At 39.4% G+C, this 14,869-nt stretch overlaps 1 protein-coding gene across 1 annotated transcript; it reads left to right on the forward strand.

Moving 5' to 3' along the window:
- The first annotated feature begins 232 nt into the window (after nucleotides 1–232).
- LOC117488916 (NAD-dependent protein deacylase sirtuin-5, mitochondrial-like) lies at nucleotides 233–6,712 on the forward strand. Its single transcript, XM_034138075.1, has 9 exons — nucleotides 233–342; nucleotides 1,529–1,633; nucleotides 2,064–2,197; nucleotides 2,616–2,841; nucleotides 3,875–3,962; nucleotides 4,085–4,138; nucleotides 5,162–5,285; nucleotides 5,459–5,574; nucleotides 5,757–6,712. Exons 2-9 carry the CDS (start codon nucleotides 1,534–1,536, stop codon nucleotides 5,827–5,829), a joined length of 915 nt encoding a protein of 304 aa, XP_033993966.1. The 5' UTR covers nucleotides 233–342; nucleotides 1,529–1,533; the 3' UTR covers nucleotides 5,830–6,712.
- Nucleotides 6,713–14,869: the final 8,157 nt, after the last annotated feature.

A 14,869-nucleotide genomic window follows, 5' to 3' on the forward strand; every position in this document is an offset into this window, starting at 1 on the left:
TTCGTGCCATTAATACGTTTTGTTTCTAAAAAGCAAAACATTTGCAGTAAGGCAGTCTACAAACATAATACGACTTCTATGGTGAAGCATAAAGTGCTGCTCTTTTTTATTTTGGGATGAATGAATCATCCTGAATGAATCACACTTACAGCAGTCCACCACCAGATGGCTCTCCTCAACTAAACATTTTTGTCAGAAACATTTTTTTTGTTCAGAGTGCGATTTACGACAGTGTGGTACATTTACGGCGCCTCGTACTTGCAGTGATAGAGCTAAACCATGAGGTAAACAAGCAAACTGCGTGACTTTCTGCTCCTAAAAGTAGGAATATCATTTAGCGAGGTAAGTAAATTAAAGTTTCGTTATCAGTGCTGTTTCAGCGTAGTAAACGCTACCTGTAAATACTATGCAGTCTGGTGTAAATACACACGTTTGTATGTGCATGTTAGTTCCTGCTTTTATGACGAAGAGCGCGACAGGATTATATCCCAAACTAACTTCTCGACGTTTTGTTAACGTAGTACATTTGTGAAGGACTGTGCAACATGTCATACAACGTTAAACAGCTGTACGCGTACTCCTCCCAGCATGTGAGAGTTAAAAAGGCTGGGAGGAAAAAGGTTTAAAGAAGTTTAAAGTCCGTTTAAAAATGGCCAACAAACTGAAACAGTGACAGCAGCTGTAACTATGGAAATGTACAGTATGGCAACAGTTCTTTGAGTTGTGGTGAATTGTAGTCTTTTATACATGAGGGCTGGGCCTCTTGTAAAACCTGTTTCGACACAGTTGAATTGAATGTTCACTCTTGTAGGGCGCGCCCATTTATATGTGTGTATTGGTAGTTTGTCGAAGCAGGCCGTTTACCTTTACCTGTCTCTTATTTTTACCGTCAACGTATTTGTTTTAAATGTATTTGTATGCACATTCCGTCTTATCATTACCAACAAGTAGGTGTGTTGCAATTGCCTGGTACAAGTCAAGAGTGTCATTGCTCTGACTTGCACAAGCACAAGAATGCAGCCATACCTGCAGCCATATCTTTTATCTTTTTTTGATTATGTTTTGCCATGTTATATAAAGGGAGGCAATTGCACATAGCCTACATAGGCTCAATTATTCAGAATTTACATTATATATAAAGTATAACCCTCATAACATATTGCAAACTTTTCACATACAGCATCACATATAAAATATGCTTTTTCCTACCCTTCATTGCAGCTTTTAACCTTATGGCTGAACTATTACAGCAAATGTTGATATTTTGTCTGCATTAAGTTACATATTTTGTATCTATGGAAACGTTGGGATGTCTGTTAAGATTCTCGGTGATGTTCTGTTGGTTTGAACAAAGCTTGGCTGCAAAAAATAAGATTTTAAAGAAAATGTAAGTTCCATATTTCTCAAGTCATAATGTATGAAATATAAAGAGAACATCTGCAGGACATGCTTTAAATGAATCAACAAGTTGTTTTTTGTGTTATTTTTCATGTTTTTCATGTGTTCATCTGGTCTTCTTGGACAACAGTGACAATGCTGCTCCAGAATCGAGCTGTGATTGCCCTTGGTCTTCGCATGTGCTCCACAAATGTGCTGAAAGGACCTTTGATGGACACAGCAAGACCCAACTCAGGTAAAATGATAAAGGTTAGGTTTAATGAGGTTTTAGGTTTGTTGGCTGCTGTGTCAAGTGAATATTGGTCCTTCCTTTAACATTAATTATCAGTCAATCAGGTCATCCTTCCTGACTAGCGCTGTGCATAAAAACTTTATTCAGAAAAATGTTTGAATTCAGTGTTTTTAGTAATGTTTTGCAACAAGGTACAGACGCATTGTTGTACAATTACATAGCCAACAGGACATCTTTCTCAAATCAATCTTTCCCCTCTTCACTTATGCAAAGTCTGTTGTTGAGACACCAAAAACCCTATATATGTATAACCTATTGTAATATTAGCAATTGTAATACTTAGGCCAACTCCTATAAGTAAGATGAAGAACATATGTATCATGACACATAGACAGCAAGTCTTTATATCTTGCTGCTCTTTTTATTTTCCCAGAGATGTCTGAATTCCGCAAGGTTTTTTCCAAAGCCAAGCACATAGCAATCATCACAGGGGCAGGTGTGAGTGCAGAGAGTGGAGTACCAACCTTCAGGGGAGAACATGAGAAGTGGAGGAAGTGGCAATCTCAGGTAATTTTCTTAAAAGCAAAACACACTTATTTTTTTGTTGTCTTTTTATATAGGTCAAACTTTTGTGTTTGGTCTGATTTCCAGCTGCGGTTCACACTTGTTGAGTGGGTGTATTTAATGCTTACATAATACATCTTCACAGCTCAGTGGATTTATCTTGGAAGCAACAGCCAAGAGGAATGGTGTTTGTTGCATAATCTGGATACATGTTGTGGGCTACATGTAGATTTACCTTCAGGAAAGAATACAAAATAGTCTTTCATAAAAAAAGATGATATTCTCCCCTTTTTAATCGAGGTGTTAAACCTAATCTCTGACTTTCATTATCTGTCAAATCCTTGCCTCTGAAGACAACACGTTTGACCTTGTTAGCATTTGAGTTTTGAGTTAAAACATGCTTCTGTTTATGCATGCACAGGACCTGGCGACCCCAGAGGCCTTCTCTCGAACACCGTCCCGGGTCTGGGAGTTTTACCATTACAGGAGAGAGCTGGCTTTGAACAGGAAGCCCAGTGCTGCCCATCTGGCTATAGCCGAGTGTGAGGCCCGGCTGAAGAAGCAGGGGCGCTCGGTGGTGGTCATCACCCAGTGCACCGACGACCTGCACCGACAGGCCGGGTCCAAACATGTGCTCAAGATTCATGGTGAGTTTGGCCAGAACTACAAGCTACCATGCATTTCACTAAAGACCTGATTTTGGCTTGATTCTGTGGCTTTCTGTAGCACTGAATACTCATTTTGTCTAAATTAAACTAAAGTATAAAGTATATTTTAATTCTATTTATTTCGATGCATTAAATGTGTTACAACCTTGAGAAAAACATACTAAGTAAGGCTAAAATGCAATTTAATTTAAAGGTCCCATGTCATTCTTTTCCGGTTATTACCGGTCCCCTTGTGTGTTCTCATCTGTTTGTCATTACTGGTGTCATTTTCTGGTTGCTAACAAACGCCATTGTAACACATAATCACTGATGTTCCGCTGTAACGGTGGTGGACTCATCAGAACAGAGTGGGCGAGCTGACCAATCAGAGCACACTGGGCTCACAGGGAAGGGGGGGGGGCAGGAGCTCCAACAAGCCGTTTAGGACAGAGAGTGAATACACATTCTATACAGAGATGCTGTATGAGAAACCAATGTGAGTTTGGAAAATTGCACAATATAAATCTATTCTAGTAGACCTCAACAATGGAATTATGATCAGTAGAAATGGCCATGACATGGGACCTTTAAAGTAAATCATGAAGGTGCTCCATAGTCAGTGTAACTGGAAACTATGACAGCACCATTACATATTCCATGTTTTACTGGGTTGTGGAAACATTTTGTGATTCATAGTTGGTCTTTCAAACAAACATCCCATGAGCCAACAGAGTTAGTCAGTAATTTAATATCAGTACACCAACTCCAAAAAATGTCTTTTGATGAGAAAAAGTGCTGATTCTCTCATTTTAAACTTAAAATCTTTTGTTTCCACACAGTTCTAGGGTAGATTGTGGCAAAAACTGCACCAAACCTTTACTTCTTTGCTCAAATCTTGCTTTAATTAACTGTGTTTGAGTCAGGAAAACAGAACTATTACTGTCAATAAATTCTGTGGAGAAGGAGATGTTTCCAATGGCTGTGGTGGGCCCAGATGAAAAACAGCTGTTTTTTTTTTGTTGTGAAACTGCAGGCAGTCTTATGGAGACGCGCTGTGTGAGTTGTGGACACGTGACTGTCAACAAGCGGAGCCCCATATGTGCTGCCCTAAAGGACAAAGGGTAAAAGACAGCCCCTCTGGAGTAAACACACACTGATAAACATGCAAGATGTATAGCCTGACCTCTTCAGTTTGACCCACATGTGTCATTTACCCCACTGTGTTTGTTCTCTTACTGTACAGCGCACCTGACGCAGATGTTGCTGATGCCCAGATTCCTGTGGATAAACTACCAAGGTGGGATTACTGTCACTTCATATTAACAACTCTTTGGTCAGATTAACTGAGCCTTTCCGACTGATTTTCTAATGCACACTACAGCTGGAGTTTTCTTTTTGAAAAGCCTAAAAAACACAGTATGCCTGTCATCTTAGGTGCAGTCTGCATGGCAGTAGGGAAACTATCTATATCTCCTCTTGAGGTTTCTTTTGAAAATACCAAGAGGAGATATGAGTTTTTCTTTATTGTGTGTGTTCCAGTTTTATGTGAAAATACTTTGCCTATAAAGAGCAGGTGAAGAATGTTAAAGGAAAGGTTGCAGTGAAAAGGAAAAACATGCAACCTTTCTTGCACAGAAATCTTTTTCAGATTCAGCTGCTCTGCTTCTGAGCTTCTGCTGGACCTGCTGCTCTTTCTCTGTGCAATATCTCCCTCACCACCTGTCGCAATGGCTTGTATTATGATATCATGCCTCTTATTAATCTGCCTCTATTCTTAATAAGAGGCTAAATGACTAGTGCCTTTCTAATATAAATACATAAAGCACTAGATCATTGTTCTTAGGTGGAGTTTAACTGGGACATGTGTATCGTCATTAATCTGAGCTTAGTGATTTTAGACAAAAACCATCAGTGACCTGTGCCAAGCATAAAATATATTTTTCTCTGCCTCTCTGGCCTTCATGACTTGGTTGTATCATGCTTTGTGGTGACCTGGGAATAAACTAAATTCCAATGTTATTGATATGGCAGCCAGGGCTTCCACATGGGGGCAGTGGTGAGCTATGAACATATTTGCTTTCTAGCAAAGATTGCAAAATAAAAGCAAATAATAAGAGTTACACACTGACAACTAAAAGTAACCTTGATATGACAACAAACACATGTCCGCTGCTTCATTGTTTTTCATTGATTTTAACCATCAAGCATGTTGCATGCATGGCTATACAATCAGGGAAATTAGTGAAGTATGTGTGGATTTAGACTTGTGCGGAATAAAACAATTAATCGTCTAAGGACTGTTTGGTGCTGCTGTATCAAGGTGTGGCGAAAGAGACTGCCGCGGTCTTCTGAGACCCAACGTGGTGTTTTTCGGAGAAACCATGGACTCTCATATCCTGACCAAGGTGGAAGAACAGATGGAAACCTGTGATCTCTGTCTGGTGGTGAGTCATCCTTTTTTACGTGGATACATGTTATATCTGCCTCCTGTGTAATATTAGTAGGTAAAAAAACGTTTTGTCAAAATTGAGAAAAGACTGTACCATTTTATTACTATACTGTTTAGTAGATTTCAAGTTGACACTGGTGTTTTTCTCTCCCTGTTGTTAACCTGTAGGTGGGCACATCTTCCATTGTTTACCCAGCAGCCATGTTTGGGCCCCAGATTGCATCAAGGGGTGTCCCAGTGGCAGAATTTAACACCAATACAACTCCAAAAACTGAGTACTTCACGTAAGTTATTCACAAAACTGAATTTTCTATATTTAACAAAGTTGTTAGTTAGTAAGCTGAAAGTGATATTTAGTGCCATCCAGTGGAAGAATAGGCAATATCCAGAACCTTGAATCAATAAGTTACCTTTACCCTTTTAACCTACATTTCTGACCTTGTTTTTTCTGTGTGATGTGGCTCAGGTTCCACTTCCAGGGTCCATGTGGAACAACGCTTCCCCAGGCTTTGGCGCAACATGAGTCGGAGGGTATTTAAGTTTGTAAAAATGATTACTTTACAAACAGTAACCAGCGGCTTCTTCTACATACTAATGCAATAAAAGGCTCGGTGGGTGGTGCATAACATTATTTTATTCAAATGTTTGCCCTAAAATAAGTTGTTTATGCTTGGTAGATGGAGGGTTAAGCTTAGAATTTAGCTTGTTTAAACTTGGAGATGGATATCTTAATACTTGAATATAGCTGGATAAACTGGAAATGGGGTTTTGTATGTTTTACATATTTGCTGCTTTGAGTTAGACAGGAGCTATGCAGCTTGGTATACCATAGGGAATGCACTATGTCTAGTTATTTGCATTGGACATTGTATCCTGAGATATTAGAGGGTATTACTATTCCTATATAATGTTGCGTATAAGATGCTGGTGAGGAATTGTCCTATTTTGCTGTTTATCAAAACAAATGACTTCTGATGCAACCTAAGTAACCTAATCTTGTGCCTTTCAAAACTGTTTACACAACCTTGACCAAAGGCTGGCTTTAAACCTTAAGTGCAAATCAGCCAATGTTACAGTTCCAGAGTTTGCTTTGACCGAGGACAGAGAAGGTAGAGAGGGGGAAATGTTCTCTGTTCAATCCTAGCCTGATGCCGCATAAACTCCTTCTCATGCTGTTTGAATGTTTTGTAGGAAATCAATAGGTACATGTCATGGGTTATTCAAAATAGATATTTACAAATTTTTGTGTTGTTTTTTTTTTCAAATATATGTTTAACTGTAGATGGAAATTATATAAAAATGAAAGCAATCACTTATTTGATAACCCTAACCCTGCCTTTAAACATCACGCACAATTCCTTGATGTTGATGAAAACTTCCAATGCAATAATAGAGAATGTTATTATTAAAACACTAAATGTACGTTGGCTGTTTTTGTGTTTTATTATCTGCATTAATAATTAATTGTTCCTTTTTTTTTTAGTAGAGTGTACTGTAAGGTGTATGTGCCACAAATGAACAGTAGATGCCAGCATGTAGCTTTCTATCCTAGGTTATACAGTAACTCAACACTATTGTATCCAGTTTTTCTCTTGGTATGCATGAGTGAGAGGAAATGCAGACTTAAGCACCCTGAGGCCAGATTTGTTACAGCTAAGGCGAGCCGAGTACAAAGTATGAGCCTCAATCATAATGCTGCTGAGGATGGAAACAGTCTGTAGTGAAAAGCAGTCTACGACACAATGGGGCATCTGTTGCCCCAGCTGATCTCTTACATGGATTTCGATACCTTTTTATGTTTCCATAGTATTATTCTTGGAGGGGTTGTTTAAATTTGACATTTTAAACAAGTTAAAAAATGTGGTTTATTCGGTTTTAGATTATTTATTTTTCTAGATTGTAGAGTGTTACCAAATCTGTTTGCCTTGCTACAGCTTCAATCAAACTTTTGACAATAAGTAATCGCTTACATACAGCTCTGAAAGAAATTAAGAGACCCCTGCAAAATGATCAGTTTCTCGGTTTCTCTATCCTTCAGAGGTCATGTTGTGGTCCCATAACTCGCTGAACGGTCTTCACCAGCTGTTGCAGATCTTTCAGGTCTTTCCTTGTGCAGCAGTAGACCAAGACACAGTTGATGGTGGCACAGACGTGTATCATCAAGGCAAAGAATCCAACTCCTTAAGCATTTATCTTCATTGACTGATTGGACTAACATGGTCCAGTCACCCAGTGGAAATGAGAGATGTAGGGCTAGGAGTCATTAAAATTACCCATGGAAGGTTATGTTCATTAGACAGTGTTATGATAATGTGATGATAGTCGTAAAGGAATTATCTCGAGAGCTACACTGACTACATGTTTGAGCGATGGGGACACACACACACACACACCCACAGGTATGTGATCCATCTTCAGTATCTCACGGGAGTCGAGCTAATTTCATGCCCACTGTAGTTTCAGTCCTCACGTTATTACATTTTTAGTACACACAGAATTGCAGGACCAAATGCACCACAGATTTGTTCACATTGGTTAAAAAGCACGTGCTGCCCTCAGGTTGTATTCCTCTTACTGTATGGCGCCTTACCACTTGCTTTTTCTGCTCAACAACTGCATCCAAATCAAATCCCTTTGTTTAAAACTGTACCTTCACCTGTTAATGAACATACTCATCATCATTGCCATGATTAGATTTCCTAATGTCCTCATTTATCACTGCTGCTTGTCCTTTAAGGGGATGTAAGGCCAAGTCCCATTTGTCATCAGGAAAAAAGGTACATAGAGGAGCACTTAAGATAAATCTCCGCCGTCTGATTTGGTCATTTCTTGAACTGAAGTGAACAAGGCCTTCAGAGAGCAGACAACTCCGCTCCCAAGTCCTGTAGCTCATTCATGAACGCAGTTGGTAGGGATGAGACAGAAGTGGAAAGGTTGTTGTCTGACCCAAAAGCCTTGGGGTTAATAGACTCATCATCATGGGTGGCAGCTCTACAAATATCCCTTTGTTTCTTTGAATGAGGTGTTAGATTGACCGGGTGATGGCATCTCTGTGTGTGTGGGATATATTGGTTTTAATCTGAGTGTCTGTGATTGACTCTCTTTGTTGCAGTCTCTGTGTTTGGAAAAACGCTGAAAGTTGTATTTGATGGCCAGCTGGATGTTCGAGCTGTATGTGTACCGGTAACATTTATTTTCTTTCTGTATGCAGACCTGCAGAAGTGTCAGACCAAACCAGGTCAGGCACTGAGACGAGATGTGAACATTACAAATATTTTATTTATTTTAAAAACAGGTGTAAAATGGAAAGAGTAGACATAAGCAAATGTGCTTCAGTATTTTAGAAAAAAAGGGATTGTTTTACAGTATTGTCCAGGTTAAGTGTTTGATATAATTTGTGTCTGTTGTGTATGACATAATATAACCAAACCATAAACATACGTTTAAACATTTTCAATTAACAGATGAGCTTCCAAAATAGATTGGATTTAAAAATAAGCGTAGCCTATTTAATTTGGCTGCAGAGGAAAATAGAACAACAAAGGCTTAGTTGTTTTCTATTTATAGCAGATATCAATTCACTGCAATGGAGGCTGGGGCTTGTCTCACGTGTGTGCATACACACACACATGCACACACACACACAAACAGTGCTAGCAACACGTACTAAGCTTCTCATCGTCTCCTGTTCTTAACCTTTCCCTGAACTCTTTGTGCAAGAACTGGCTGTGAAACCAAAGGTCTACTGCCAATCCCTCACTGCCATGAGAACCATCGTAATTTAAAAGTAGCAAAAGCACTAATCACATCATTCTTTGAAGGACCCACTTGTCCCCACCCTACAATGTATTTTGTGTTGTTTTATGTGTGGTCTTCTGTTCCACAAAAGCCTGATATCCCCACAATGAACAATGAACAAGATGTGAAAAACAGTGATCCAGATATGTCTTTCTCCATATCTCCGACATTTCCTTGATTTATTCTGATACTTCGAGGTAGCCTGATGGAGAATAGGGGCTCAGGTGCAAGCTAATCTGCTCTTACCCTACACTCATTAGGATCAAGGCCAGCAACCACTTTCTGCTGGCTATTGATCACCGGAGAAGTATTTGACTCTATATGAGGAGAGCAGCACAGGCATACTTTAGAGGAGGCTCTCCCCTTCCTGCCTGTTGAATCCTGCGTGTCTTTGAAATTCAATATCCATTTCATATTCAACATCAGGCCTTTTAAAGTGTTGTTGAATCTCATCTGTTATGTCTCCAATCAGCTTGTGTTTGATTGTCTCCTAGATCTGTAACTCTTTATCTGACCCTATCTTACCATCTCAATATTTATTGTATACATAGGTGTCGGTTAACCAGCAGGGAAGGCCTCTCCTGTTGTCTTAGCTTTTCTATCTTTATTTCTGCCATCATGTCTCTCTTACTTTCTCTCTTTCTCATTTCACTTAGCTTGAGATAGGCTTTGCTACATACAGTGTTTCCAAAGCTATTTCCCTCACCAAGTAAATTACTGAAATGTGGTGTCTACGGAAAATCGTTACAAACTCAGGAACACAACTAATCAGATCCTAGAGGTTTGAAACATTCCTCCAAAGTCAGACAAAACTATCTGGAAGAGAAAACAAAGCAAAAATGGTTACCAAGACCTACACTACATACGTGTGCACACACCCATATTTCCTGTGTGAAGTGGGATTCTTACCGACATTTAGGGAATTTTTACTTTTGGCAAGTGTTGGCTGTGTGATCATCTGACTGAATATGTTTTTAGTTAATGCTGTATTTTCTGACCGCAGCAACACAATGGTATTAGAACTCTAAAAATAAGGCCTAAGTTGTGATAAATCATCATTAGTTCCATAGTTTTACATTTTGATTTGATCTTTCTTTCACCACTAGATTTGATGTTGCAGTAGAGCTGATTTCAGTGCCTATAGGTAGTAATTAGAGCAGTGTTAAGCTTTATCAGTTAGTGAACTCTCTCTCTCTCTCTCTCTCTCTCTCTCTCTCTCTCTCTCTCTCTCTCTCTCTCTCTCTCTCTCTCTCTCTCAACCTCTCTCTACCTTAATGTCTCTGCATCCAAATTCAGTGATGTACGTACTTTGGAAGCCAGCCATTGTGGGAGGAGACAAGACACATGGACTTGACGCAAACACTTAAACACACACATACGCACATAGATTAGCTTACACATTGCCTCTCCCCCAGATTACTTGAACTATCAGAAGCTTTAAGAGGATTCCACAATGGGGTGGGTGTCTCACTTGAATCTCTTGCACCTGATGGCTATTGATCCATCCTAAGCCTTCAAACAGACACGTGCAATAACAGCCACAGTTGCACCTGACCTTGCGTCTTTATTTTTGTAGTGTTGTTGGAGGTTGGGCAGTGTCTTGCTTCTTTGAAGTTTGGTCTAGAGAGCAGTACTTTGAAATAGCACAGCCCTATAGTGTCTCTATCATAAATATGAAGTTGTTGGATGGAAAACATCCAAACAGTATTGCACACGATACAAAAAAGGAATAAAAACACAAAGACAAATAGATAGATAGATAGATAGATAGGTACTTTATTGATCCCAATTTGGGAAATGTTTGCGTTGCAGCAGCATAAAAAACACAAGGCAATGTACATAAGATAAATGAAGACACAAGAAATAAAAAAAAAGTGGAAATACAAATTTCCGGTAACAAATATAATGTAACAAATGTAATGCAGGATACTATTGTGCAACTACAAGTGTGCAAATACAAACAATCCGCTTTTCTAATATAGTCTGCAGTTCAAATAAATGTGTCCATGAACAGTATAGTCTAGCTGCAGGTTTATTAGCAATGCTGATGTGAGTGGAATATTAGAAGGGGGGTGTTGTCTGTAATAGAGGAGACACTGAACGAGTCCCTCAGATGTGTAGGTTGATAAGCAAAAGGTTGTAATCAGCAAGCTGTCATGTGAGAAGACGGGATAATATCAGGTAAACTGTTTAGGGAAAGGCAGGAGCTGCATCAGGAGTACATGGTTATATTTTATATATTATATCTAACTGTTCTAATCCTTGAAAAATATGTAGAATACAATAATTGGTCAATGTCCCTTTACAATATAATAACTAGCTATGAACCTTTTTTTAACTTACCCTGAAAAGGAAAGACGTGTTGTTTCAATATGGCGAACAAATTAATGTGTTTACCAAAGGCTACTTTAATTATTTAATTGTATTTCACACAGAATTTGCCTTCCCAGAAGTCTATTGTTTAACCTCTCATACAAATTATTATGGAAAGAATGCAAGATCTTTAGGAAGGAAGTATATTTAAGATCAGAAGCTGGATAATGTAAATGATTAGTTAAATCCTAAATGGCATAATTCATCCCTGGCCCTGAAAATGATTTCTTAGGCCACTGGGTGGGGCTATGTTATTTGACCTAAAAATCTAGATTAATTTAGCTGCTGATCACAAATGTTAAAAATATAACACACTACATATATCTGATAATGACAGATGCTTTTGTTTCTTTTTACTGAGGATATAGAAAGCAAAACAGCATTAACACGCTATTCAAGTTATGTGTTGTCATATTTCTATGTGCAATGCTTTAGAAAATAATTTAAAAAACATTATTAGAATACATGACAAACAGATGACCTGTGTTAGATCATGATTTGGTTGTGTGAGGTTCTTAAAATGGAGTCGAAACCCGGTCAATGACCTTGTTGACCCTGAACTGTCAAGTGCATCCACAGATGAATTATATTTGAATCATGGACTCTGTGGACACATAGCTTCTCCATGTGTCTGTTGTGACCCCAGAGGTGTTTGGTAGAGGGGACAAATCATTGGCTGTCGGGAATGAAGGATAAGCTTGTGGATTTTTTCCCCAAGACCAGTTTTGATTTGGTAATTATGTGTGCATTATTTTTTCAGCCCTGACAAATGGAGTTCTGCAGGTTCCCGCTCAAGGCTGAATTTGGACTCATTCCTTTTAAGTTTATGTGAAAAATTACTGGCTTGTGGCCATATTTGATTTATACTTTCTATTCTATTTCATAACTAAAGGAAAAGAAACATATTCATTACCACGTTATGGATCTCATAAAGCTTATATATTATCACCAAGTTCTCCATCTGTTGTAGTTTTCTTATCATAACAATATAGCCTTTTCAGGAACAGCACACCTGACTGACAACTGTGAAAAAAAGGTGTTTTCTTTCTTAGCACATTTTAATTAAGGCTGACATCAGCTAATTCCCAACATGCATCGCCAGTCCCTCTTGGGTCTGGCTTGGCTGTTTCATTTGCTGGTGTTGAGCCAATGCGTCTGTTATTATAAGACCAGCAATGCCTCAACCACATCTGGACACTGAGGGAACTTGCCTGCTGCATTTTTTGAGAGAGAAAGAGGGTGACATTTCTCACTGCTTACTCCAAAAGAGAAGCCACATTTGAGACATGACCAGGCCTAACATGAAACTATTTTGGTAGCAAGCACTTTGCCAATATCTTTTATGTGCTATAGATTTGCTTTTTAAAGAGAAGCTTTACAACTGACATGTGGCGGAGAAGATTTTAATTGCTGCAGAGAGCTCAAGCTGTTGAGTCATCAAGCTGTTATTGAGGTAACGATTTGCAATGTAAATAATAAAGGTAATCAGCTGTTTAACACATTTAAAGATGTTCAGAGTTTTTTTGTGTAATGAAAGAGCAAGGGACATAAATAGAAAGACAGATATAGAGGAAGTGAAGACGTTTCTTAGTAGAGAGGCACGCAGCAGGGAGAAGGCTGCTGTCTCCTTGCCGGACGCCCTTGGAGTGCAGCATTATGGTGTAAACTCCCACAAGACCTCTCTTTGTTCTCAGTAGATGAGGACTAGCGGAGTGTGACCGTGCACTTACACCTGAAGCCATCGAAATCGGAGAGAATAACACTTTTACACCGTGTGATGCCTCTACTCTCATCCCCCAATGTCCCCCGCCACAAAAAGGACAAGAGGTCCCTTTTGGAAATACTGCTTGCTTTGCCACAAATGCAAATATACCATCTGTCAATCACCTGCTGTCAAACATACTACAAACCTGCCTGTGTAGATACATAAATGGCAATGTGAATGTCAGATTTTCATCTTGTTTCAATGCACAGTTTGACATTTGCATCAAAAGAATGAGAGATGTCTTACAAGATTGAAAAACAGCAGCGCTCATTATTGAGATTAATTTAGGGGCTGCTACACAAGGAATATTGAAATATTGATCAGGTGATGACAGGAAATCAATGCCAGATTAATTGCACTCTGGTCGACAGGATGTATATGACGATGCTGTTTTGTTCCATTTGCATATCACCTCAGGCTTGTTACGGTCAGTGAAAGAGCAAACTACAGTATTCGGGTAATAAAGTCCAGTGCAAAGTGTCAAGGGTAAGAAACCTAGATAAGACTAAAAGCAATGCGTCCTACATCATCTGTCCCACATCTCTCTCTCAGAGGAGCAGATAGATAACACGGAAAAGTGAGAAAGGCAGCCAGACCAGGGGAAAGGTAAGGGCCAATGTTGCGGACACAAAATCCAGTAAAAAGAATTCGCAAACTTGATCATGAACTTATAATTTATTGTTTTAAATCATTGTTTGGTATATAAATTGTCATTACTTCCAAAATGACATATTAAAGGCCAAAATCACAATGGTACTGCTTCTTTTTTGCCCCTGAATTTGGTAGGCTGCCAAATGTATGATATTCTAAGTTTCTATTTTTACTACACCCCATCCACTTCTCTCTCTCTCTCTCTCTCTCTCTCTCTCTCTCTCTCTCTCTCTCTCTCTCTCTCTCTCTCTCTCTCTCTCTCTCTCTGTTTACCTTTCAGACTGCTTAGAGTCAGATGAGTGAAAGCTAGGATACCAACAGCTGAGAAAGAGAGGGGAGCAGAAGGTGTGTGAGTGTCGTATAGCATGGTGGAGGGCTGGACTTTGGGACCATCCATCTGTCACTTTCTTACACCCTCCTTGGCACTGACGGGTCATGGCAACGGCAGCCTGTGACGGATGACTAATCTTCCCTTGGTAATGATTAAGACACCACCCCCTGAATGCCAAGAGGGTGCTGATGGTGAGGGTGGCTGCCTCACTGGCAACACAGACATCATATGATGAATGGCATGCAAGCATGTTATCACATGTGTGTGCCAAGCAAACACAGCAGCTGCCAGCTCAGTGAGAATTTCTAGTGAGAATTTCATGAATCATGGCCTGGAAACATTGATTTATTAGTTCCTCGTGTTCCTCTCATAAGTGAGTAAGAGACAGGAAAAGGGAGAGCATAAATGAATCAATATATGTACATATTTAAACAAATTAGATTGCGCAGGCTGTAATGATGGAAACATGTCATGTGTAGGAGGAAAATAAAAGGGTATTGCCATTATGGATGATGTATGCACTGTTGTGTCACATTGGTGAGGGGAGCTCTGCAGCCGCACCAGTCTAATCGTCTTGACTGTGTGTTGAGAAGCTGAGACCTGTCTTATCTTTACCTCATAATGCGCAGGCGTGATCCTATCTGAGCCTTGCAAAAAGCTT

This window comes from Trematomus bernacchii, unplaced genomic scaffold (genome assembly GCF_902827165.1).
Source record: "Trematomus bernacchii unplaced genomic scaffold, fTreBer1.1, whole genome shotgun sequence".
In the NCBI taxonomy this organism is placed as follows: Eukaryota; Metazoa; Chordata; class Actinopteri; order Perciformes; family Nototheniidae; genus Trematomus; species Trematomus bernacchii.